General features: G+C 44.2%; 1 protein-coding gene across 5 annotated transcripts; it reads right to left on the bottom strand.

Annotated features, from left to right (window-relative positions):
* Positions 1-1,278: 1,278 nt before the first annotated feature.
* On the bottom strand, positions 1,279-25,764 carry slc43a3b (solute carrier family 43 member 3b). 5 transcript variants are annotated; one of them, XM_061834471.1, is made up of 13 exons: positions 25,628-25,764; positions 17,992-18,223; positions 17,790-17,919; positions 15,760-15,806; positions 15,226-15,302; positions 11,519-11,611; positions 11,267-11,406; positions 11,036-11,139; positions 9,378-9,521; positions 9,055-9,162; positions 4,912-5,098; positions 1,508-1,631; positions 1,279-1,419 (listed from the first exon to the last, which is right to left on the bottom strand). In XM_061834471.1, the coding sequence occupies exons 2-13, from the start codon at positions 18,176-18,178 to the stop codon at positions 1,312-1,314; spliced, it is 1,449 nt and encodes a 482-aa protein (XP_061690455.1). In that variant the 5' UTR covers positions 18,179-18,223; positions 25,628-25,764; the 3' UTR covers positions 1,279-1,311. The 5 variants fall into 5 exon arrangements, with proteins under 5 accessions (XP_061690455.1, XP_061690458.1, XP_061690457.1 ...); XM_061834474.1 differs by lacking the exon at positions 25,628-25,764 and adding an exon at positions 22,337-22,487 and having other exon boundaries at positions 4,912-5,017; XM_061834473.1 differs by lacking the exon at positions 25,628-25,764 and adding an exon at positions 22,337-22,487 and having other exon boundaries at positions 9,378-9,458.

Genomic DNA, 25,764 nt, shown 5'->3' with positions numbered 1-25,764 from the left:
CAGACTCAAACTTGGAACATGGCCAAGACCAAAGAGCTGTCCAAAGACACCATAGACAAAATTGTACAACTCCACAGGGCTGGAAAGGGCTAATGAGAAATTGCCAAGCAGCCTGGTGAAAAAAGATCCACTGTTGGAGCAATCATTAGAAAATGGAAGAAGCTAAACATGACAGTCAGTCTCAATTGGAGTGGAACCCCATGAAAGATATATTCTCGTGGGGGCTCAATGATCCTTAGAAAGGTGAGGAATCAGCCCAGAACTACACGACAGGACATGGTCAATAATCTTAAAAGAGTTGGGACCACCGTTTCCAAGGTGACTGTTGGTAATACACTAAGATGTCATGGTTTGGAATCATGCACAGCATGGAATGTTCCCCTGCTTAAACTAGCACATGTCAAGACCTGTCTTGAGTTTGCCAATGACCATTTGGATGATATAGAGGAGTCATGGGAGAAAGCTTTGTGGTCAGATGAGACCAAAATGGAACCTTTTGGTCATAATCCCACTAACCGTGTTTGGAGGAAGAGGAAGATTGAAGATTGGTCGTGGCTGGGTCTTTCAACATGACAATGACCTGAAGCACACAGCCAGGATAACTAAGGAGTGGCTCCGTAAGAAGCATATCAAGGTTCTGTCGTGGCCTAGCCAGTCTCCAGACCGAAACCCAATAGAAAATCTTTGGAGGGAGCTGAAACGCTGTGTTTCTCAGGCAGAGACCAGAAACCTGTCTGAGCTAGAGAAGATCTGTGTGGAGGAGTGGGCCAAAATCCATCCTGCAGTGTGTGCAAACCTGGTGAAAAATCACAGGAAACGTTTAACCTCTATAATTGCAAACAAAGGCTACTGTACCAAATATTAACATTGCTTTTCTCAAGTGTTCAAATGCCTATTTGCAGCTGTATCACACAAATAAATCGTTAAAATTGTGCTTGCTGGATTTTTCTTCGATTATCTCTCTTATAAATCTCTCACAAATTTCGACCCCTACATGATTTCTAAGTGGAAGAACTTTCAATATAGCAGAGTGATCAAATACTTAGTTTCTTCACTGTACATTTCTTCCAGTTAAAAACAATGTATGCAAAGTTAACATAAGGGGGCCAAAAGCCGTGATACATGATAAATATATTCATAAAATAAAAACGTTAGTACACGCAGCCGCTCTGATGTTAATGACAGCGCACAAAAAAAACATAAATTAGAACAATATGAAAAATAAAAAGAATACAAAAGTACCAAAGAACTTTGATGTTACTGTGTCAATGTCATTACTAATATTGAGAAAAATTACTCTTTTTACTGCTATTAAAGGTGGCTTTTTGCTCGCTGTGATACAAGACGTCGACAGTGCAAAAAAACAGACAAAGGGTGGATGAAGGCGAGCAAGATGACCAGCGTCAGAGTGATGTTCACCTGAAGACACATGGCGAAGAATCTGTGAGAAGGAACTTCTCACGGCAGTTTCAAAAGATTTTGAATATTCAAGTAATTATCTACTCACATATAAAGGATCTCCGTGCAGGAATGATTTTACCAAAGCAAAGCAGGCATACTGCAGCAAAGAGAAGACTGCCGACACAGCCATGATGAGGCCATACAGCTTCCCAAAGTGGCACGATGGGAAACTACAAGCATAGCAAGTCACAACACAAAAGTTCACATGGTATAAATATGATGAAGGCAGTACATACAGTGAAGAAAATAAATATTTGAATACCCTGCTATATTGCAAGTTCTCCCACTTAGAAATCATGGAGGGCTCTGAAATTTTCATTGTAGGTGTATATGTTTGTTTGCACACAGGAGGGATTTTGGCCCACTCCTCCACACAGATCTTTTCTAGATCAGACAGGTTTCTGGTCTCTCACTGAGAAATACGGAGTTTCAGCTCCCTCCAAAGATTTTCTATTGGGTTTAGGTCTGGAGACTGGCTAGGCCATGTCAGAACTTTGATATCCTCCTCTTGTTTTCCTGACTGTGTGCTTCAGGTCATTGTCATGTTGAAAGACCCAGCCACGACCAATCTTCAATCCACTGACTCAGGGAAAGGCGTTGTTCCCCAAAATCTCACAATACCTGGCCGCAATAATCATCTCCTTCATACAGTACAGTCGTCCTGTCCCATGTGCAGAAAACACCCCCAAAACATGACGCTACTATCCCCATGCTTCACAGTAGGGATGGTGTTCTTGGGATGGAACTCACCATTCGTCTCCCTCCAAACACGGTTCAAGGAATTATCACCAAAACGTTCCATTTGGGTCACATCTGACCACAAACATTTCTCCCATGACTCCGCTGTTTTTTCAGGTCATTGACAAAGTCCTGTCGTGTAGTCCTGGGCTGATTCCTCACCTTTCGAAGGATCATTGAGACCCCACGAGGTGATATCTTGCATGGGACTCCACTCCGATTGAGACTGACTGTCATGTTTAGCTTCTTCCATTTTCTAATGATTGCTCCAACAGTGGACCTTTTTTCACCAAGCTGCTTGGCAATTTCTCCGTAGCCCTTTCCAGCCGTGTGGAGTTGTACAATTTTGTCTCTGGTGTCTTTGGTCTTGGCCAAGTTACAAGTTCAAGTCTTACTGGTTGTATGAGGTGGACGGGTATCTTTATGCAGCTAACAACCTCACAGAGGTGCATCTGATTCAGGATAATACATGGAGTGGAGGTGAACTTTTAAAGGCGGACTAACAGCTCTTTGAGGGTCAGAATTGTAGCTGTAGTATTGTTGTAATTGTAGTATTCAAATACTTATTTGCAGCTGTATCACACAAATACATCGTTAAAAAAACCCTACATTGTGATTTCTGGATTTTTCTTTTTAGGTTCTCTCTCACAGTGGACATGCACCTCCAATGAAAATTTCAGACCCCTTCATCATTTCTAAGTGGGAGAACTTGCAATTTAGCAGGGTGTTCAAATACTTATTTTGTTCACCGCATACAATGCATACAGAGCAAAAACTAAAACCGGGGTGCTCAATGCATCAAAAGTGATTGACCAGTTGATCACAAAGGTAGTGCTTGTTGATCACATGCCCGACGTGTGGACATTCTATGTTCTCCCTGTGGCTGCATGGGTTTTCTCCGGGCACTCTGGTTTGCGCCCACATCCCCAAAACATGCATTGTTTGGATACTCTAAATTGCCCCTAGGTGTGGTTGTGAGTGTGACTTGTCTGTCTCCATGTGCCCTGCAAATGGCTGGCAACCAGTTCAAGGTGTACCCTGCCTCCTGCCCGATGACAGCTGGGGTTGGTTCCAGTACTCCCAAGACCCTCGTGAGGATAGGATAATGGCTTAGAAAATGGATTGATGGGTCGATTATTAAACAAATCTGATACTGTGTAGATTCTCAATGGGGTTCTGATAGCACGAGTTGGCTGGCCAATCAAGCACTGTGATGGCATGAGTATCAAACCAGGTTTTGGTGCTTCTGGCAGTGTGGGCAGGGACCAGGTCTTTCTGGAAGATGAAATCCGCATCTCCACACACATCCTCAGCAGAAGAAATCGTAAAATCCTTTGAAACATTCGAGCAGACTGTTCCAGTGAACTTGGGTTTAAGAAAGCAGTTTACCAACACCTACAATGGGAATTGCACTCCAAATTACGACTGAGGACTGTGGAAATTTCACACTGGACCTCAAGCACCTTGGGTTCTGTTTTTCACACGTCGTCCTCCAAATCCTTGGATCCCGATTGCTGAATGAAAGGCACATTTTACTTTCTTCTGAAAAGATGACACTGGACCACTGGCCAAGAGTCTAGTCCTTCTTCTCCCTGGCACAGTTGAGACGCTTCCTATGTTGGCTCAGGCTCAGAAGTGACGTGACCCAAGGAACCCAACAGCTGTAGCCCATCTCCTAGATGCGTCTATATGTGGTGGTTTTTCAAGATGTGACTCCTGTCTCATTACACTCTTTCTAGCTCTCTACTAGATTCTTGAATCTTCCGTGTATGATAATCCACTGAAGCCCACAATCATCTCTATCTTCTCCTGCTGCATGTTGTCCTTCCACAAGACTTTCCAATGATATGCTTTGACATACCACTCTGTGAATGGCTAACCATCTTCGCTATGAACTTTTGTGTTTTACCCATCCTATCGAGGGTTTCAATTAGCTTGATGTTAAGTCTGTAGTCTTTCAAATATTGAACCCATCCATCCATTTTCTGTACCACTTATCATCACTAGGGTCACTGGTATACTGGATTCTATCCCAGCCACTGCCAGGTGAGAGACGGAGTTCACCTTGAACAGTCGGCAGCCATTCGCAGGGCACATCTAAGCAACTACTCGCACTCACATTCATACATACCAGCAATTCAGAGACTTCAATCAACATACCATGCATTTTTTTTTTTTTAAACTCGAGTAGCTGAAGAAAACCCGTGTAAGCACAGGGGGAACGTGAAAACTCCACACCAATGGGGCTGAAATTTGAACCCCGGTCCTCAGAACTGTGAGGCAGATGTGGTAACCAGTCGTCCACCACGCTGCCCATCTGTGGGAGGAGGAGGAGAGGCAACACATAATGCCCACGCTCTGGAGGCCCGGCTCGGGTTAACGGCAGACGTCATTACGCAGTGAGTGGACTGTATGGCACAGAAACTCCTCTGATAATAAAATTGCACGGCACTATTGTTTGTTTGCATCTCTGTCTCCATGACGGTAGGCTTTCTGGTTCATATGGAATGAATAAGACTGCAGGGATAGTGTTCTTTGGTAGGGGCAGAGACCCGTTGGGTCTCAAAATGCACAAAAAACAATAATGTGCCAAACCTGCTCACTAAACTGTATCAACAAATGGGACTCAAAACAAACATGTCACTGAGCTGTCTGACTTAGCAGAGGTATTAAAGGTGATATTGTTGAACTTTTGTGTGGAAGTTTACTTACGCCACACTGAGAAATGCTGCATTGCCACCATAGAGGAAGGAGCGATTGAGCACTTGCATTATGAAGGTAATGTACTGAAGTGGTAGGAACGGCGTAGCAGCACAAACTGAGAACACCAATGCCATAAGTGATGTCAGGAAGAGAGAAAGAACTGAAGAATTTAGGTCTGCCTCTTGTTCACTCATACCTACACACAAAAACAAATGATAAAAATAGTAATTAAAATTTCATTGACAAGCTACCAGCAAACCTATTGCTCTCGGGACGATGCTTGTTTGCAAATTGGACCAAAGGCTGAAGATAATTTGCTGGACCCATTAAAGGTAAACTGGTCCATTTATATTAGATAGGACTGGTGAGGTTGTCGCCAGAATACTGTGGCTCGTAAGTTCTTGGTGGAAAAAATGGCTGTACTCTGGTTCCCCTCCAAAGATGGAAATGGGCAATAGGTACCATACTTCAAGCTATGCTGAATACATTTGTTGCAGTCTGCACCCTTGCCCTAAGTTTTGCAGCTTCCACGACAATGCGTGAAAACTCTTATACAGTACCTCTGAACATTAGCACAGTATGCTGTCCAATTGGAAGGATGCAGGATATCTCAAAATATGATAAGTGTTTTAGCTGGCCATACACTGAAAGAAAAGTCCTTTGAATTCGCTTAATTTGAACATGTGCATCAGGTGAACAATTAAAAGGTGATAAATATATTTCCTCTTCTCCTGACTGAACTAATGCTTGTAAAACCAACACAAAGGAATCATTATTTTATCTGTCAGCGTATGTTACACATATTCATTATTGAAAGATAAAGTAATTTCATGCTCATGTCCAGGCTACATGACCTTATATCTACCTCTCAAATGATTTCTCAATGTTAAATTTTATTGAGGGTATTGCTTAGCAGTGAAGTAATTTCATAATGTCTCTGCACACAAAAAAGAACTTTGAATTTATTACATTTTAACACGTACATTGGTTGCACATGAAATCTGGTAAACTTATATAATTTTTGAGAAAAGGTGAAAATTACAGCATTTACTATACCTTAATCAACTGCAACCAATCTTTACTTTTTATTTAGCGTAGTACCCAAACTAAAGAAACCAAATGTATATTTACTTGTATCTAATGAGTAATCTTAAATCTCCTGCTGTCCCCCTCTCCAGTGTACTATATTTACTTTTGGTTAGGTTTAACATGATGATCATGTGCATCGGTGCTTCGTGACTAGTGTAAACTATAGGATGACTTATCTATAGGGTAATTCTGTGTGACTGAGATAAGGCAAGATTTTATGGCGGTAGTCTGACAAAGTGCAAAGACCAAATTTGTTTTGTTGTCTGATCCAGGCATACTTCTGTGGACATTGGAGAATAACATTAAGTTCAGACATAAGGATGTCAAAGACAAAACGTTGCCTTTAATGAGCTGTGATGTCCACAATGGAGACGAAAGGGGACCTCCATGTTGGGGTTTGCAGAAAACCTCCAGACACTGAGCAATACTTCCAATACCTTTGACTTATAGCACCTTCAGGATCACAAACTTTGCATTATCGAAGAGAATGCACACAGGAGTGATTATGTCCTGACCAGTCGGCAGACCAAGGATAGACACATGAGGGAGGCCCTCAAAACCTGTGGTCACCCCAGATGCATATAATTTCAGAAGGGACAGGAGCAAGGTGGATGAGGAAGAGGAGTAGCAGACATAATGTTTTGATTCCCCATGTATATCATCTGTCTGAAACTCAGAAGTATTTTTAAAGAGCACAGCATTTTTGTACACTTTATACCCTGTAACACCATGCGACAGAGGCTGCTCCATGCTCCACCCCAATGACCAGACACCACACACGCAGAAAAGCAATCTGGTGTACGCTGTCAAATGCAGTGAGGAATTCATATATATATATATATATATATATATATATATATATATAAAATGAGCTTGATCTTGATAATGTCCCAACAGGCCAAGGAACAGGCTTCATGCCTTTTGGCCGTGTTGACAGTCGGCCATGTCCATCAAAGTCTGCAGTTGCATAACGCCATCAGTCATACAGAAACAGCAAAAGCAAATGCCTGTGTTATGTCATCTTCTACAACTGTTTTGTCATTGTTTTGTTCTAGTCTCTCTCTTGAGTTCATTCATTGATGTAGCACACTAATGATAGGCAAGTGGCATCCTTTACAAGGGTATTCCAAAGATTCTCTATGGTGCCAAGGGTTTGAACTCTGGTAGTCCACTTGTGTGCAAATTTTGTCTCACACTCCGTGTAAAATATTTTCACTATGAATTGCAAGGGTTAGGGTGATCAAGGAAAAAAACTCCTGCTTGGAAAAACATTTTGGACTTCACATAACTCTGGTGTGAACTTGTCGCTCTCACAAGCTTGTACTGGAGGTGCCAATTATGACAGATGTCTTAATTAAATTTTCTCTGGAACAGTGTCAGTCTGAACTCACCAGACCACATGGCCAGTGCTTCAGAGTCCAATAATTAACTCGACAGCGAATGTAACCCCTTTTCTCTCGTTATCAGTGAGTTTGATATGTGTTTATCTTATGACTATAAACTTAGTGGTTATCTTATAACACACTTGATTAGAACAACTCACTTATGTAAAAAATGGTCGAAACAACATTGTTTCGACCATTTTTATCATGCAAGTCGTCTCACCAGTATTCTGCCATCGGACTTGGTGTCTGAAGTCTTCTTTTAATTTTCTGTTTTTCACACAGATGTAGTAGTATGGTACATCCGAGCTATAATGGAAGACTGTGGTATGCACCCGGTTTTACTGAATAGATCTTTTCACCCTGTCATCACACGTACTTCCGCGAGCCAATAGCTCCGATGGCACCACAAGTCAACAACTTTTGTTACTTAAAAAACAACAATCAATTCAGAAAACAGGGGAAATGGTTTGAATCACATTTTAAACCTTCTTTTCCACCACTGCAGCTTCTATGTGTGAGACATCAGTCGAAAAGATGTTACATATGGTAAATTTCTTGGTAAATTAATTGGAAAAACTGACTTGTTGGAAATTTAGACAGAGTTAACATGACCGTTGAGGGGACTGGCCAATTAAATGACGTTTCTGATGCTTAGATTAACTGTGCACAGATGTCTGTGAAATGGGTAGTGCGTTATCGAGCTGCTGTAGTGTTAGCTGGCAGGCTAGATTATACATCCATTTTCTGAGCCACTTATCCTCACCAGGGTTGCGGGAGTATTGGATCCAACCCAGGCTTACAGGAGCCAGGGTACACCCTGAATTGGTTGCCAGCCAATTGCAGGGCACATGGAGACGGACAATAGTCGCACTCACGATCACACTTAAGGGCAATTTAGAGTCTCCAATGGATGCATGTTTTTGGGGTGTGGGTGGAAACCGTAGTGCCGGGAGAAAACCCACACAGACATGGGGAGAACATGCAAACTCCACATACTGTAGGTGGGACCTGGATTTGAACCCCAGTCCTCAGAACTCTGAGGCCAACGCTTTACAACTGCTTCACCGTGCCGCCTCTCTCTATTCTATTTATCCATAATACATAAAAAAGTGCGGCACGGTGACACAGCTGGAAAAGCGTTGGCCTCTCATTTCTATGGTCCTGGGTTCAATCCCGGACCCGTCTGTGTGGAGTTTGCATGTTCTCCCCATGCCTGCGTGAATTTTCTCCAGGCACTTCGGTTTCCTCCCAAATCCCAAAAACATGCAACATTAATTGGACACTATGAATTGCCCCAAGGTGTGATTGTGAGTGTGGTTGTTTGTTTCGATGTGCCCTGCGATCGGCTGGCAACCAGTTCAGGGTGTACCCTGCCTCCTGCCCGTTAACAGCTGGGATAGGCACCAGCACTTCCTGCGTCCCTTGTTAGGATAAGCGGCAATGAAAATGGATGGATGGATAGATGGATGGATGTAAACAAGTGTGTTCCCATGATCTGCTAAATTCAAGCCAGATCATCTCTTCTTTTTTTATGGCCAGACACTATTTGTTCAGTGGGTTCTACTTTGACCCAAGATGAATGTTCCACAGAGTCGCTTCTCTCTAGTGTTGTTTCCATTGGTTAATTTTCAATTTCTTCCTGGTAAAAATACAGTCAAATGTGTTTGTGGCTCATTACCTTCCGCCCGGGGTTTGCACTTGTTTCTGTCCATGATGAGGCCATTCCAGGGAGCACATAACACTCCGCACAGTTGGGTGAAGGCAAATGCGTTGATGTACTGGCTCACTGCCAACAAAAGGACAAAAATTCATGATATTCTGTATTTAGATTAAAAATGTTCAAATGAGATTACGGCCACCCTCATTATGGCAGTTTATAGAATCTGTCTTTCTGTAACAATTAAAATCTCTCCGTAAGATTAATATCCATGGAGGCATGTTTGCAAGAGACATTACGGTTACATTTCGCTGTAATGTTGACATGGTGAATTATGGTCTTACCGAGTGAAGGCTCCCCATTTGTGAGCTTCTGCAGCGTGGAGTTGAGTGTGCCAATGAAGAGATAATGTCTCAGTTGGATTACTGACAACCAGATTACATGCCATATGAATAATCTGGACAGAACACATTCGCGTAACGTTTTCTCTGTGAGAGACAAGAGATTGTGAAACCATTAGAAAATAATTGCCTCAAGATTAAAACTGCGTGATAAAAAAGTTCAACAGACCTACAGTTGTTTTTTTTAAGGTTAGATCTTATACATCGAAATCACAACACATATTTTACAATTCTTCAGTGATCATGCATAAAATGTCAAAGTTGACCACAAAATATGGCAGAAGGATTAATTTCATCCATCCATTTTCTGAGCTGCTTATCCTCACGAGGGTCATGGGAGTGCTGGAGCCTATCCCAGCTGTCATCAGGCAGGAGGCAGGGTACACCCTGAACTGGATGTCAGCCAATTGCAGGGCACATGGAGACAGAGAACAGTCACAGTCACAATCACACCTAGGGGCAATTTAGAGTGTCCAATTAATGTTGCATGTTTTTGGGATGTGGGAGGAAACTGGAGTGCCCGGAGAAATCCCAAGTAAGCACGGATAGAACATGCAAACTCCACACAGAGTTGAGGTGAGTGAGGTCAACACTTTCCAGCTGCTCCACCTTGCCGCCACACTTAATGTCCTATTTTTAAAACGTTATTGATGAATTTAAATGCAACAAAACTGATATGACTTGTAAATTTGACACACCACAGAAAGAAGCCGGACAATGAATGAATGAGTACAAAAATGGAAAAGTATGTGAAATCAGGTTCCATAATAGTCAAGTAAATCCATCCTTCCGAGTATTCAAGCAACAAACGAGTCCACTTCAGGGCAGTCCTGCTACAGTATATACGTCACTTCCTGCTTCTCCTCGAAAACAAATCCCTCGAGAGGATTTTCATAGCAGGAGTTACAAAAAGCTGTATACGTCAAAATCATGTTTTGTGGTGAAAAAAAAACGCATGGGTCCATGTTGGTTGCCGTTTTTTGATTAATAAGATCTTAAAAATCATGTATTTCATGACAGTCACCCTTTAATGTAAAGTATTTAGAAACAAAAAAAGGATGGGAGGATGTTTGGTTGCCCTTTAAAAACGTGGGCAGCCACACATCTGCCTTCACTTGCGTTGGCTCCGCTTGCTTGTTCTTCTAAGCGACTCCTTTGCCATCGCTTCATTGGATTTCCAGTATTTGCCTCTGAGTAGTCAGTGATAAATGCTGAAGAGTAAATACAGTGGAAACCTGGGTTACCATTTTAATGGATTTCATGAGCCTGTGATTGATCTGAAGTACATATTTTGGTTCTATATATGACTGTTCATGTTGTATGAGGTACATGATTTTTGCACTGATGTAACCCTTATTTATTTCCATTTACATAACTAGAGCTGTGCAACTGCCTTCCTTGGAAGCTGCTGAACTGTTTCGAGCTGCAAACCAGGTTTTTTGGTGTTAGGTTTGCTGTTCTTTCGGTGCCATCAACAAGGGAGTACAGGTACCAGTTGATACTTTACTTCATCGCAGAGATTTTAAATGGAAAGCCTAGGTGACAAGTGATACATCTTTCATCAGGGTCAGAAAAGTGTGAATTTGTAGTTGCAGACTGACCTTGTTTGGCTGGTGGCTCACTTGAAAACTGCTCCGTCTCTGTGTTCTTCTCTGATCTCACATTCATAGAGCGCTTGGCAGCAGATAATTTGCTGCAGGAGAGCCTGAGGTCACAATACAGATTCAGACGGACATGAATTTACTGTCATTTATTTGTAATTACTCAGAATAAATAGCTATTTTGGAGATACAGTACATCAATGTAAGATGACGCATCTTTCGTGGTCATACCCGTATGAGTAGTGATCAGGCAGTGGGTATGGAATGAAGGTTCTGGGAAACAGGAAGAATGTCCTGAGCACATGAATGATGCTACAGACAGACAAGAACAGGAAGCAGGCATGGAGAGAGATCCCAGACTCGTATACCAACTACACAGGACAAAGGAAAGATCCACATCAGTGTTTTTTTTTTTTTTTTATTTAGGTTTGGATAAATTCTGTCATTTGGCCAACTAGGGTCATTTTTTACACAGAGACTCACCTTGATGACTAAGAAGAGGGCTGAGGACGAGTCAAAGGCCCCATTGTAGAGAGTGATGACGGTCGAACGGCGGGTCCCGAAAAGGTTTCCCACCTTCAGGAGGAGGAGGTTTAATCACAATGTGCTATATGTGACTTGACTGGTGGCTTTGTTTTATAAGATAAGCAACATAGCAGATTTATGTCATAGTCCTGCCGGTCCAGCCCTGGCTTGTGCGGGTTGCCGCACTGATTGGGAGGCACACACCTGCGTCTCATGCTGGCTAATTGGCCCCGGGGTATATAGGACCTTGGGGACGACTGGTCCGGCGCCAGATCGCTGTGGTTCATGCCCCGTTCCAGCACTCCCGTATCTCTGATCGTATTCTCGTGTGTACCGACCTCTGCCTGTCCTCAGACCAACCCCGTAAGCCTTACTCCTTTGATACTCCTGCCTGCTTTGATCGATCTCCCATGTACCGACTCCTGCCTGCCCGCTGACCTGCTCTCTACGCCCGACGTCCTGACTACCGCTACTGCACCTGACTGCCTGCCCGATCCCCGACCGTGGAACAATAAACGTTTTTCCTGAATTACCTCTGCATCTCCTGTGTACTCCTGCATTTGAGTCCTATCTCCGTCTCAATGGGTTGTGACAGAACAATCTGGCCAAAACAGGACCCAGCAAGAAAGACCGACGCAATGTAGACCAACTGCCGGAGGACCAAGCCTGTCCGATTTGTGTCACAAGCTCCACTGGCAAGCTATGAATACGTCCCAACCACGACCCCGTCCAGCACCTCACATTCTGTTGGACTCTGATTTTTCGGACTACGAGGAGGACCGTGATTTATATGACCGGCTGCCTGACTATGACTGGGATTATTTCGACTATGAATCTCTTCGCCCGATCTTTAATCCCAGTCAGTCTGTTTCACCTCCCCACGTTTCCAGCTCCTGAGCGTTTTCGCCTGGTAGGTCCGAGTCCTCCAACCCATTTGAGGGAACTCGCTTGGCCATCTACCCGGGTTCTCCGTGTGGCGGCCAGAGGAGACGTCCAGGCCGGGCGCCCCCGTGTGCCTCCCGCTGCGCAGCAACAAAGATGTCGTCCCCGTCCACCACTCCTCACTGGCAACGGTGAAACCAGCAGACCTGCAGCTGGTGGCGAAGCTTCCAATCCAGAGGGAGGAGAGGCCGCCAAATCATGAGGTGTTCTACCGCGAAATGCGGGCGGAGATAAAGAGGCAGAGGGCCGAACTGGCGGTCCTCACGGCCCAGGTCCGGCAAGGATTAGAGAACCAGCCGAGCTACGCTGAAGTCGCAACTGCTACAGATTCGCTGCTGACTCAGGTTCACGCTGCAGTAGCTACGAATCCGCTACCAAGCAAGGCTAATGTCGCTGTTGCAACGGATCTGCTGCCAAGACACGCCCACGTTGCAGTTTCGACTGACTCGTTACTGACTTTTGCTCACACGGCAGTGGCAACTGATTCGCTACCAAGCCAAGCACACATTGCAGTGGGAACGGATCCGCCACCTCGCCATTCCCACGTCGCTGTGGGAACGGATCCGCCACCTCGCCACGCCCACGTCGCAGTTTTGGCTGTTTCACTGCAGGCTCACGCGGCGATGGCCACTGATCTGCTGCCGAGTAGAGCTCACGTGGCAGTGGAGACCAATCCGCCACCACCTCAGGTTGCTGTCCAGGAAGTGGCGACGTCTCCACAGCCGCTTCTCGTCCGTGTCCAGGAGTACCGGTGGTGACCGGTCCGCGGCCCCTCCACGCTCCTGCTTCGTCGGCGACCGGTCCACGGTCGCCCCCTGTTCCTGCTCCGGTGACTGGCACGCCCATACGTTCCCGTCGAGGAGGTGACGATCGTTCCCCAGCCGCCTCACGTTGCTGTCCAGGAGGAGGTGGTGATGGCGCCACGATGGTGCCCTGACTACCGCTGCTGCACCTGACTGCCTGCCCGATCCCCGACTGTGGAACAATAAACTTTTTTCCCGAATTACCTCTGCGACTCCCGTGTACTCCTGCGTTTGGATTTTACCTCCATTTTGATGGGTCGTGACAATTTATTGGCGCCTTCAGTAAGCCCTCTCTCTCACCAATGCCCCGCATTGGTGAAAGGATTCAGAAAAATGTGCGGTAGGTTCTTTCTGTTTGGGCCGCAAGTTGCCCTTTTTTAAGAGTTCATTTGGTCTTATAGGCCTCATTCTCTTCATTGTTTCGAGGATGTCTAAAGTAAATAAAACAATGTTTTCTTGAGTGGACTGTATGTACGTAACAGTAAGAGGACCACGATGAAAAGAAACAAAAGTAGACTTACATTGAAGTTGTCATGTTGTGAGAATAACATGATATAGTTCAAAGAATTTTTTTAAATATTTTTTAGATTCTTGTACCTTTACGAAGGTAAAAGATGAGCAATGTCTATCCTCAAGTTACACTTTACTGGAGTATTTTTTACAGGAACAATGAGAATAATTGCTATTAATTATTGGGGACTACTTCATGAGAACGGTGACTCATGTCGGAGGTTGTCCACAGCGACGGCCAATTCCAAGCAACAGACAGAAATGTTTACACAAGTTCTTAACAATAATGTTGCGGTGCCAAACTATTTCCGCCTTTATCCTCAAAAGATTATAACTTAAATCTCACAGTGTAGATTTTGGTTTCTAAGGCTGGACTTAATACTCCGTTCCGTATGTGAAAATATGTCAGAGAGTATTTCTATTTAAACATAAAAGAGACTGGGAATTTTTGCGTGGGAGTTGTTTTACTTCATGGGCTCACAAGCTTTAGGCACAAGGAGGTCTGTCATTAATTAAAGTCTGTTGTGGGACAATGTTTTTTAAAAAATAAACATGTCTGCAAAACACAGAGTAAAAGGCCTTGTGATAGCTGAAATTTGCGCTGCTTGAATGGAAGAATGTGCTTGAAAGCAAAGATTCTCAGGTGTGCTGCAGTAAATTTTCCAATGTCACTTTACTGGTTGGAAAATGTAATTTATCTTCTACAAAAGATGCATTTTTGTTCACTCGCTCTATCGATGCCAGCGGCCTATAGAGGCGGCAGAACACAAATACTCTTCCGCTAGATCACTGAAGGTACACTTAACCTGCGTGTGTGAACTTGCTATTCATCCTTCCATTTTCTGAGCCGCTCATCCTCACGAGGATTGCAGGAGTGCTGGAGCCAAGCTGTCAACGAGCAGGAGGTAACGTACACCCTGAACTGATTGCCAGCCAATCGCAGGGCACGTGGAGACAGGCGGCAGTCACACTCACAATCACACCCAGGGGCAATTTAGAGTGTCCAATTAATGTTGCATGTTTTTGGTATGTGGAGGAAAACCAGAGCGCCTGCCAAAAACCTGCGCAGCTATGGGGAGAGCATGTAAACTCCACACGGGTGTGTCCAGGATTTGAGCACCCATCCTCAGAACTGTGAGGCAGACGCTGTAACCATTTTACCACTGTGCCGCCTGATTGCTATTCATACAACAAAATATCTTTTCGATTAACTAAACAGGCGCAGATTTCACACTGTCAATTGGGGAGTAAATTGAGGCGAGATTAGAAATATTTCACTACACACAGTAAATACCTTGTGACTTTCTTTGGGCAGTATGCCATGAGATTTTCTCACGTCAAATATGTGCCTTGGCTTCATAAAGTTTGGAGAAACATTATTTGAAAGATACCCTCGCAGTTGAGACGTACCTGCATATTGGTGATGAGCAACATGATTCCGCCCACAGCTATAAAGGAGAGTGCTGGGAAAAGCAGGATGGACAGAGCTGATGGTAAAAAGAAAAAGAAATTAAGATCCTCCCCTACTTGCTTTCAGAACTCATCCATCCATTTTCTGCTGCTTATCCTTACGAGGGTCACAGGAGTGCTGGAGCCTATCCCAGCTGTTAACGGGCAACACGCAGGGTACAGCCAGAATTGGTTGCGAGCCAATCGCAGGGCACATGGAGACAAACAACCAATCACACACACAATCACACCTTGGGGCATTTTAGTTTGTTCAATTAATGTCGCTTGTTTTTGGGATGTGGGAGGAAACTGGAGTGCCCGGAGAAAACCCACGCAGGCATGGGGAGAACATAGAAAACTCTACACAGGCGGGTCTGGGATTGAGCCCGCGATCTCAGAACTGGGAGGCCAACGGTTTCCAGCTGCTCCACTGTGCCGCCGTTTCAGAGCTCAGTCAAGGCATATTTAAAACAAATGTTTTTTTTTTTTTTTTACCTGAATTTGAGAATGCCACCATGAAGGTACCCACAGTGTGAAAAGCTCTGAAATAAATTCCCACAATAAAGACATTAAAATTGCCGGACATCCCAAAATTACACACACATCTTAGAGACAACACTGGAAGACATTTTGAAGCTGTAAATACATATCATTTAAAAAAAACATTTGAACAGTATCAATTCAAGATTTGGACTTTTCACAAAACAAGAATAACCATATGTGATTAAATTGTGGGCCTTCATCTTTAATTAAAGAGATTTCTAGATTTAGCATCTCGTTCACCATTTAGAACTAAAAACTATAATTTTATTGCGAGCATCTCCGTTTTCCGGTGCTTTCAGAATTTATTGTGTAAACACTGGTGGACCGAGCTATATTTTCCATCCTTGCTCCTTACCAATGGGTCTTTTGTTTGGCTTTAATTTCCTTTTCTTGAACCATCCAAAGAATTAAATACAGGAGATCCCACCAACTACCAGGCTGAGTAAAAAGCTGGGAAAACTTATTTGCATTCCATAGCTCTGTATTTTTCTTCCTCCCTGTTTTAGTGGAAACACATGGACATTCCTCAAGCCAGTTTATTTTTTGTTAACTTAGATAATTCTGGAGCCAAATATGCATTTTTCTCATATTTCAAACTCCCAATGTATTTATCGTTATTTTGTTTTGATTTACAGATATCTATCATCCCTAAAAAAAAAAACAAAGATTTGTTTTGGTTCAATAGAGACCAGCGTTCCTTACGAAAACTACTCTGACTTGCTTCCCATCCTGCCTTTTCCTCTCCGTGTTCATATAACGACAATACAAAGTCAACCCTTTTGCAGAAAAAAAAAATCAGCAGGTCTCCCAAAGTGATGTGAGGGAATGTGTGAATCGGGGATCGAACTTTAGGTTCATAGGCAATGACATCGCCAGAAGAACGCTAGATGGTTGGGGGAGCATTATGCTTGGGCTTCAAGGTAGTTCATTTTAGCCCAAATCTTTAATAACTTGGATAAATAGCTGAAGCCGATGAGGAATTTCACTGTTCAGCATGACAATGACCGAAAACAAATAAATTCAAGTGTTGGAATCTTTGAGCCAGAGCCTAGACCTAATTCAAATACAAAATATGTGGAGTGACCTAAAGAGATACCCTCAAATTCTGTCCTGGGAATTTTTTCAAGCATGGACAAATTTTAACTCCAGCTGTGACACAAGGATAGATTTTCATCCCAAAACACTGAATGCTGTTAATAAATCAAAATAATGCAACAACAAAGGACTAGTTTTAGTGGATACCCACTTTAGTGTACTCTATGATTACTGTATGCTTCTTTTTCAACCAAAATTCATCGGTGTAGATTTGACACAGCACAGAACGATTCATTTGAATGATTAAAAAAAACAATCATGAAGTGTATAAAATGAGGCTTCAATATCCCTAAAAAACAAGTCTTTGTCTCTGCTCTCACAAGCACTGCGGTGTCCACTGAATGCGTGAAACCAGGCACAGCTGAAAAATGGATCCTAGTAACTAGAGTAATGTTCTTCTATCCACATCCCTCCATGTTTGGGCTGGGAAGAGTTAACTGCCTCAAGCCTAAAGCTTTCCAAGCATGGACAAAAAAAGTGCTAGTGACCAACTAGCTCATAAGCTGGTAAACGTCATCCTACGAACGAAAAATAAAACCAATTTGACACCAGATCGCCACAATTTTGCTCTAAATACTTCTCAGTATCTACATTTTCGTATGTCACAGTATCATTACAAATGTTATTTTCACGAGTGAGTTCATTTTGTAAAGCTAATGTATTAAAGCACATCCTTTACGGTCAGTCAATTCTATCTTTACATGGCATATTGCACAATACTAATATTAATACAAATACTAGGTAATAGGCGTCAATTTCATTTAAATTATTACTCTTCGGGACAATGCATAAAATTTGGTGTGACTTCAACTGCATTTATAAACATTTTATTTGAATGGATCACATTCCATCGAGGTCCTGTACGTGACATGTCAGTGTGCACTTACATTCCCAAGAGCCGAGCCACCGTGGTGCCAAAGTGGTCAAATATAAAACCACTCGCCACTGTGACAAAATTATTCATGAAAGATGCAATGGTGAAGACCAGCGAGAACTGCTCATCCTGGCCGCTGCAATCTGAGAGAGTCAAAGTTAAAACCCATGTTGTACCTTTTTACTGATTAAAGGGGTTGGGAAGAGCAAACTGACCTACGACCTGCGAACCATTGATTCCTGTGGCGTTGACACACAGATAGTTGAAGTAACCATCTGCCTTGAGGACAAAGACGAGTGAAGCCCACCCAAATATAATGCCCGCAAAACACAGACACTCCACCAGGCCTGTGATGAAGGTGAGGCCTCGTCGCACCCTCAAATGGTTTCGAAAGTCCGGCATGGTCCCGGCTTCTGTCACTCACACCTATGGAGTCTGTGCACACACCTGATAAAAGAGAAATGTACATCGAAGTAGTAAAGAAAGGAAGTGATAAAGGACAAATATTTTGATCTGGTATTAAGTTACAAAATAACGCGTTACCCCAAAAGTCCGGCATTTAAGGAGCGAAGTAGCGTGCTACTTTCCCTGGAAATGTACTCTGATTACAATTACTTGTTCAATCCATCAGTAGTTATCTTTTCATCATCAAGGTCTCTCACTAAATACTACTTTTTAGTTAGTGATTTAGACAAAGGGCAAGCGTGGGCAGCAGCATTTAACTGAGACCAAGATTTGCGTTTCTGTAAGTAGAAGAAAGTAATTGGGAAAGTTTATTACACAATGCACAGTGACGATGCAGTCGCATAAAAGTGCAAAGAAATTGATAGTTTCACTCTTGTCACACGAGTTTTGATCTCCCTGGTAAAAAATGAATTTATCTGTTGTGCTCTTTTTTTTCCCCACGTAATAAGAATACAGTATAACTGGTGTGTTAAACACACAGTGCATTGTGGGTTAATTATTTATATGGAGTAGGCCATCGTCATTCAGTCATAGAGGGTAAGAAATGTTTCACAACTTAGACTTACCATACTTACAGTGAAGAAAATAAGTATTTGAACACCCTGCTATATCGCAAGTTCTCCCACTTAGAAACCGTGGAGGAGTCTGAAATTTTCATCATGTGTGCATGTCCACTGTGAGAGAGATAATCTAAAAAGAAAAATCCAGAAATCACAATGTATGATTTCTTAACGATTTATGTAAAAATAAGTATTTGAACACCTGAGAAAACCAATGTTAACATTTGACACAGTAGCCTTTGTTTGCAATTACAGAGATCAAACATTTCCTGAAGTTGTTCACCAGGCTTGCACACACTGCAGGAGGGATTTTGGCCCACTCCTCCACACAGATGTTCTTGAGATCAGACAGGTTTCTGGGCTGTTGCTGAGAATCATGGACTTTCAGCTCCTTCCAATGATTTTCTATTGGGTTTAGGTCTGGAGACTGGCTAGGACATGACAGAACCTCGTTATGCTTCTTAACGGAGCAACTCCTTGGTTTTCCTGGCTGTGTGCTTCGGGTCATTGTCATGTTGAAAGACGCAGCCACGACGCATCTTCAATGCTCTGATGGATGGAAGAGGTTGTTCCCCAAAATCTCAAAATACATGTCCGCAGTCATTCTCTCCTTAATACAGTGCAGTTGTCCTGTCCCATGTGCAGAAAAACACCCCCATAGCATGATGCTACCACCCCCAAGCTTAACATAGGGATGGTGTTCTTGGGATGGAACCCATAATTCATCTTCCTCCCAACACGGTTCGTGGCATTATGACCAAAAAGTTCCATTTTGGTCTCATCCAAATTGTCACGAACGAGGCACGAGGGCGGACCCAAATGCACGACTCCAGAGACACACAGACGGTGCAGAGGAAACCTTTATTCAGTCAAAGGTCAGTGTTCAGGTAGGCAGTCCAAACTAGGCAGAAGTATTCGTGCGGCAGGCTTACTAGCGGGGTCAAGGATAGGCGGGGGTCGGTACACGGAGTGTAGTAGTCAGACAAACAGGAGTGCGGGAATGAAGCATCAAAAACAACGATCTAGCGGTGGACAAGTCGTCCCCCAAGTCCTATATATACTGGGCGTCATCAACTGTAACACGGTGCAGGTGTGCTCTGACTAATTGGCTGGCCACGTCCAGCCTGGGCAGGTAGCCAGGAGCATGACACAAATGGTCAATGGCAAACTTAAGACGGGCCTTCACATGTGCTGGTCAAAGCGGGGGAATCTTCCGTGCCATGCATGATTTCAAACCATGACGTCTTAGTGTATTACCAACAGTCACCTTGGAAACGGTGGTCCCAGCTCTTTTCAGGTCATTGACCAAGTCCTGTCGTGTAGTCCTGAGCTGATTCCTCACCTTTCTAAAGGTCAGTGAGACCCCATGAGGTGATATCTTGCATGGGGCTTCACTCCGATCGAGACTGACCATCATGTTTAGCTTCTTCCACTTTCTAATGATTGCTCCAACAGTGGACCTTTTTTCATCAAGTTGCTTGGCAATTTTTTCGTGGCCCTTTCCAGCCGTGTGGAGTTGTACAATTTTGTCTCTGGTGTCTTTGGACAGCTCTTTGGTCATGGCCATGTTCCAAGTTTGAGTCTGACTGATTGTATGGGGTGGACAGGTGTCTTTACGAAGCTAATGACCTCACACAGGTGGATCTGATTCAGGATAATAAATGGAGTGGAGGTGGACTTTTAAAGGTGGACTGACAGGTCTTTGATGGTCAGAATTCTAGCTGATGGACAGGTGTTCAAATACTTACTTGCAGCTGTATTACACAAAACGTTAAAAAAAATCATACATTGTGATTTCTGGATTTTTCTTTTTAGATTATCTCTCTCACAGTGGAGATGCACCTACGATGAAAATTTCAGATCCCTCCATGATTGTGGGAGATCTTGCAATACAGCAGGGTGTTCAAATAATTATTTTCTTCACTGTACCTTAAATGTGTGTATGCGTGAATATGTACATCATACACGGACACACATACAGACGCGCACACACACACACACACACACACACACACACACACACACACACACACAATTAGTTTCATAGAACACAATCGGCAATGTACTGAAAATTGTGTTTTTCTTCTTACATTCAGGTAAATACTGTACTTGAACACTAATATTTAATTTGATTCTTGTTGACGATATCATCCTGCAACTTGTGTGGCATACATTAGCAAGTAATGAGTATGGTTGACGTAATGCTTTTTTTTGTATTGTGGATAAGTGATATCCTGTACATGACAGCTGCTGAAAGTAACGAAAAAAGTTACTTTTTCTCACCACCGGGAGATCAACGACAGAGTGACTGACTTCTTCTACTCAGCCTTCAACACAACCATCCCTGACATCCTTCCCAGAAAGCTGTCTGACTTGATTTGACTCCCCTCACATGAAGGACTTCCTTCTCAAAGACCTCAATCAGTCAATGGATAGGTTTCCAATGACGTCACCACCACCCTTAGACCCCCCCAAAAAACTTCACACTTCACCAATCACCTGTGTTCTTTGACCTCTATGACACACAAGATGGCGTAATTGGAAACCCATCCATTGAGATCCTGCCACTCTTCCTCTCAAGAGACTGAAGAATGTCTCCCCAAATGCATTGAGTCCCTCCCTGCACCACTGAGTGCAGAACCCCTGACTCCAGCAACAATGTTGTAATGTGTTTAGACAACAAAATGATCGTGGGGCTGACAAGAGGGGCAAGAGTCTACCTACAGGTTTAGCGCTAAGTCCTGCAAATTCCCCTGAACACCAGTGCCCACTTCCTGGGCACTGTGATCCTGGTCACCTCCTCTGCTCCAGAAACCCGTCGGTCCCCATCAAGAGGGCACAGGAAAGGTTGCGCTTCATGAGGTTCCATGGGGGAAAACAAGATCTGCTTGTAGTTGCTACTAGTACTACTGCACATATATCACGCCATTGTACTCAGCTGAACCTTGGTTTTCATATGCCCACGGTTTTGTGAGATTTTCTTTTTCTTACCGACATGATGTCCCAGTTTTTGTACATCCATTGCTCTTATGTACGTTTGAAAATCAGCTGTACGGTCAAACTCCCTGGAATCGAGTGCCCATGTTACACCACTCACTACAGATGCCTCAGGTGGTGTGGGGAAAACGTTAGTTTATTGCCTTTAGAGCAGAAAAACTCTGGAAAACAACAGCTTACAGGTATACACACACAGCAACACTAGCAACAGCTTCTCTTTCGCTTTTTCTTCTCCTTCTGTCTACTGCATCAACATACAAAGCACCACCACCTCCTTGCAGGTGAAACATGCAATCCGATCCCCACACAGAGTATAGTTAGAAAGCATAATAATGATTAAAAGAAATAAGTGCATTTAAACAGGTGCAAAAAAAAAATTCTTTACATATGGCACACCCACACAAAGCGTCTCATGTGCAGGTGCAAGGTTTTGTTTTCTTTTTAGAGCTTAGGAACATGTCCCCTCCTCACCTTATCGTGGTGGAGGGGTTTGTGTGTCTCGATGATCGTAGGAGCTAAGTTGTCTGGGGCTACGTACCCTGTAAGTGTCAGCCATGGCAAACAGGTCTTAGGTGAGGGACCAGAGAAAGTTTGACTCTAAAACCCTATGATGACTACAAAAATTGGATCTTGGTTTCCCTTGCCAGGACGCGGGTCACCGGGGCCCCCCTCTGGTGCCAGGCCTGGAGGTGGGGGTCGAAGGCATGCGCCTGGTGGCCGGGCCTGCACCTATGGGGCTTGATCGGGCACAGCTCGAAACGGTAAAATGGGTCCCCCTTCCAATGGGCTCACCACCTGAGAGAGGGGCTGTAGGGGTCGGGTGCAATGTGAGCAGGGGGGTGGCAAAAGGCGGAGACCCACTCCTCTTGAGAGAGGTTGGACTCTCTTCCACTCTGGGGTTGCCCACGGGGGAGAGACGCCGGACAGGTGTGGGTATACTAATTGCCCCCCAGCTTGGGGCCTGTACTTTGGGGTTTACCTCAGTGGATGAGAGGGTAGCCTCCCTCTGCCTGAAGTTAGGGGGATGGGTCCTTATTATCCTTATTGCATAAGCAATGCTTATGCACCAAACAGCAGTGCAGAGTACCCACCCTTTTTTGAGTCCATAGAGGGAGTGCTGGAGAGCGCCCCATCTGGAGACTCCATCATTCTGCTGGGGGACTGCAATGCCCACGAGGGCATTGACAATGAGACCTGGAAGGGCGTGATTGGGAAGAAGCCCCCCCCGATCAGGACTCGAGTGGTGTTCTGTTATTGGACTTCTGCGCTCAACACGGATTGTCCATAATAAATACCATGTCCAGGCATAAGGGTGTTCAGATGTTTACTTGACACCAGGACACCCTAGGTCACAGTTCGATTATCAACTTTGTGGTTGTATCATCGAACTTGCGACCGCATGTCTTGGACACTCGGATGAAGAGAGGGGCGGAGCTGTCAACTGATCACCATCTGGTGGTGAGTTGGCTCCGATGGTGGGAGAAGATGCCAGTCCAACGTGGCAGGCCCAAACGTATTGTGAGGGTCTCCTGAGAATGGCTAGCAGATTCCCCTGTCAGAAGGAATTTCAACTCCCACCACTGAAAGAACTTTGCTCACGTCCCGAAGGAGGCGGTGGACATTGAATCTGAGTGGATGATGTTCCGCGCCTCCATTGCTGAGGCGGCCGACTAGAGCTGTGGCCGTAAGGTGGTCGGTGGCTTCATGGCGGCAACTCAGGAACACGTTGGTGGACACCAACAGTGAGGGATGCTGTCAAGATGAAGAAGGAGTCCTATTAGGCAGTTTTGGCCTGTGGGACTCCCGAGGCAGCTGATAGGTATTGGCTGGCCATGCGGAATGCAGCTTCGGTGGTCGCTGAGGCAAAAACTCTGCGTGGGAAGAGTTCGGTGAGGCCATGTAAAATGACTTTAGGCTTCGAGGAAATTCTGGTCCACTGTCCGGCGTCTCAGTAGGGGGAAGCAGTGCACCATCTACACTGTGTATAGTGAGGACGGGGCGCTGCTGACCTCAACTCGGGATGTTGTGAGTCAGTGGGAAGAATACTCCGAAGACCTCCTCAATTCCACCAACATGCCTTCCAACGAGGAAGCTGAGTCTGGATGCTCTGAGGCGGGCTCTTCTATCTCTGGGGTTGAGGTCACTGAGGTGGTTAAAAAACTCCTTGGTGGCAGGGCCCCGGGGATGGATGAGATTCGCCCGGAGTTCCTAAAGGCTCTGGATGTTGTGGGGCTGTCCTGGTTGACACGCCTCTGCAACATCGCGTGCACATCGAGGACAGTGCCTCTTTATTGGGAGACTAGGGTGGCTGGGATGACAATCAGCACCTCCAAATCTGAGACTATGGTCCTCGGTCGGAAAAGGGTGGCGTGCCCTCTCCAGGTTGGGGATAAGATCCTTCCCCAAGTGGAGGAGTTGAAGTATCTCGGGGTCTTGTTCACGCGTGAGGGAAGAACAGAGCGGGAGATCGACAGATGGATCAGTGCAGCATCTGCAGTGATGCGGACTTTGTATCGGTTCGTTGTGGTAAAGAAGGAGCTAAGTCGAAAGGCGAAGCTCTCAATTTACCAGTCGATCTACGTTCCTACCCTTACCTATGGGCATGAGCTGTGGGTCGTAACCGAAAGAACAAGATCCCGCATACATGCGGCCAAAATGAGTTTCTTCCGCAGGGTGTCCGGGCTCTCCCTTAGAGATAGGGTGATAAGCTCGGTCATCTGGGAAGGCCTTAGTGTCGAGCCGCTACTCCTCCGCATTGAGAGGAGCCAGATGAGGTCCCTGGTGGGGTGTTCCGGGCATGTCCCACCGGAAGGAGACCCCGAAGACGACCCAGGACATGCTGGAGAGACTGTCTCTCTCGGCTGGCTTGGGAACGCCTCGGGATCCCTCCAGAAGAGCTGGAAGAAGTGGCTGGGGAAAGGGAAGTCTCGTTATCCCTGCTGAAGCTACTTCCCCCACGACCTGACCCAGAAAAGCGGTAGATAAGGGATGAACGGATGGATGGATGGATGGATGGATGGATGGATGGATGGATGGATGGATCGATGGAGGAACATATCGTCACACAGCATTTGATCATGAACAACAACAATTTTGATTAAGAATTCGAGAAAGAAAGCAGAGCAAACTAAGATTGTCAGAGTCTCCTTCCAAACAATAACCCATAATTCACATTCTTCCATTTCCACCATTTTTCCACATCCCATCAAGTGATAAAAGTGATGTTTACTATTCATTTAGTCAGTCAGTTTGTTATATATTAAACTACATAGTAGTTATTCTCTGTGAAGCGTTTTTTTTAAATAAATATTTGTGTCGGGAAAAAAAATTATTTTTTCTTTTTTATTTATTTATTGTGCAATTTGGATTTATTCAAACTTTGGCAACAGATGTGTCCCAAAAAACAAGGTTCATTGTACTTTGAACATTCAAGATCATTGACTCCAGTACTACTGTGCATTTAAAATATTTTTCTTAACACACTTGCATTGAACATTGTTTATCATGGCTTTTATAGGGTTTTTTTTTTTTTGGAGGGGGGGGTGTTAATTCTTAAAATACAAACTGGGAGTTGCACCCAAACTGAATGGTATCTGCACCATACAATAACAATAAATTATTTCTATTGTAATGTATTTGATTCTGTTCTGGTCTTCTGTTCTATTCTCACAGGTGACCGCTATCCGATTCCAAACACACCCCAAATAAATTTCTATCCATGTCCACAAACTTCATGAGAGAAGTAGCTGATTTGGTTCGCTATCCTCTGAAAAAAATATATATTTCATTTTGAAAGAAAATTGTAATTAAAGAAAAGACCAATACAGACCGTTGACGTTCACTTTCCTCCCCCGTAAATCTCACAGATCACGTCTCCATATCCTCTCAACCATCCAGTTTCTTTTAAATAAAACCGCCCCTCCTTCCTCTTGCATTTTGGTTTCCTCTCTCTCTGCCCTCAATCCC

Source organism: Syngnathoides biaculeatus, chromosome 11 (assembly GCF_019802595.1).
Source record: "Syngnathoides biaculeatus isolate LvHL_M chromosome 11, ASM1980259v1, whole genome shotgun sequence".
Classification (NCBI taxonomy): Eukaryota; Metazoa; Chordata; class Actinopteri; order Syngnathiformes; family Syngnathidae; genus Syngnathoides; species Syngnathoides biaculeatus.
The sequence above is the reverse complement of the archived record's forward strand: the minus strand, read 5'-3'. Positions and strand labels throughout refer to the sequence as shown.

What these genes read in the sequence shown, in the direction of transcription:
- slc43a3b (XM_061834471.1), bottom strand. Translation starts at nt 18,178, where the DNA reads ATGCCGGACTTTCGAAACCATTTGAGGGTGCGACGAGGCCTCACCTTC. An exon ending in CAATGGTTCGCAGGTCGTAG is followed by an intron (nt 17,920 to 17,991) that starts GTCAGTTTGCTC and finishes TGACTCTCTCAG; the next exon opens with ATTGCAGCGGCCAGGATGAG. An exon ending in CCCTCTTCTTAGTCATCAAG is followed by an intron (nt 11,407 to 11,518) that starts GTGAGTCTCTGT and finishes TGTCCTGTGTAG; the next exon opens with TTGGTATACGAGTCTGGGAT.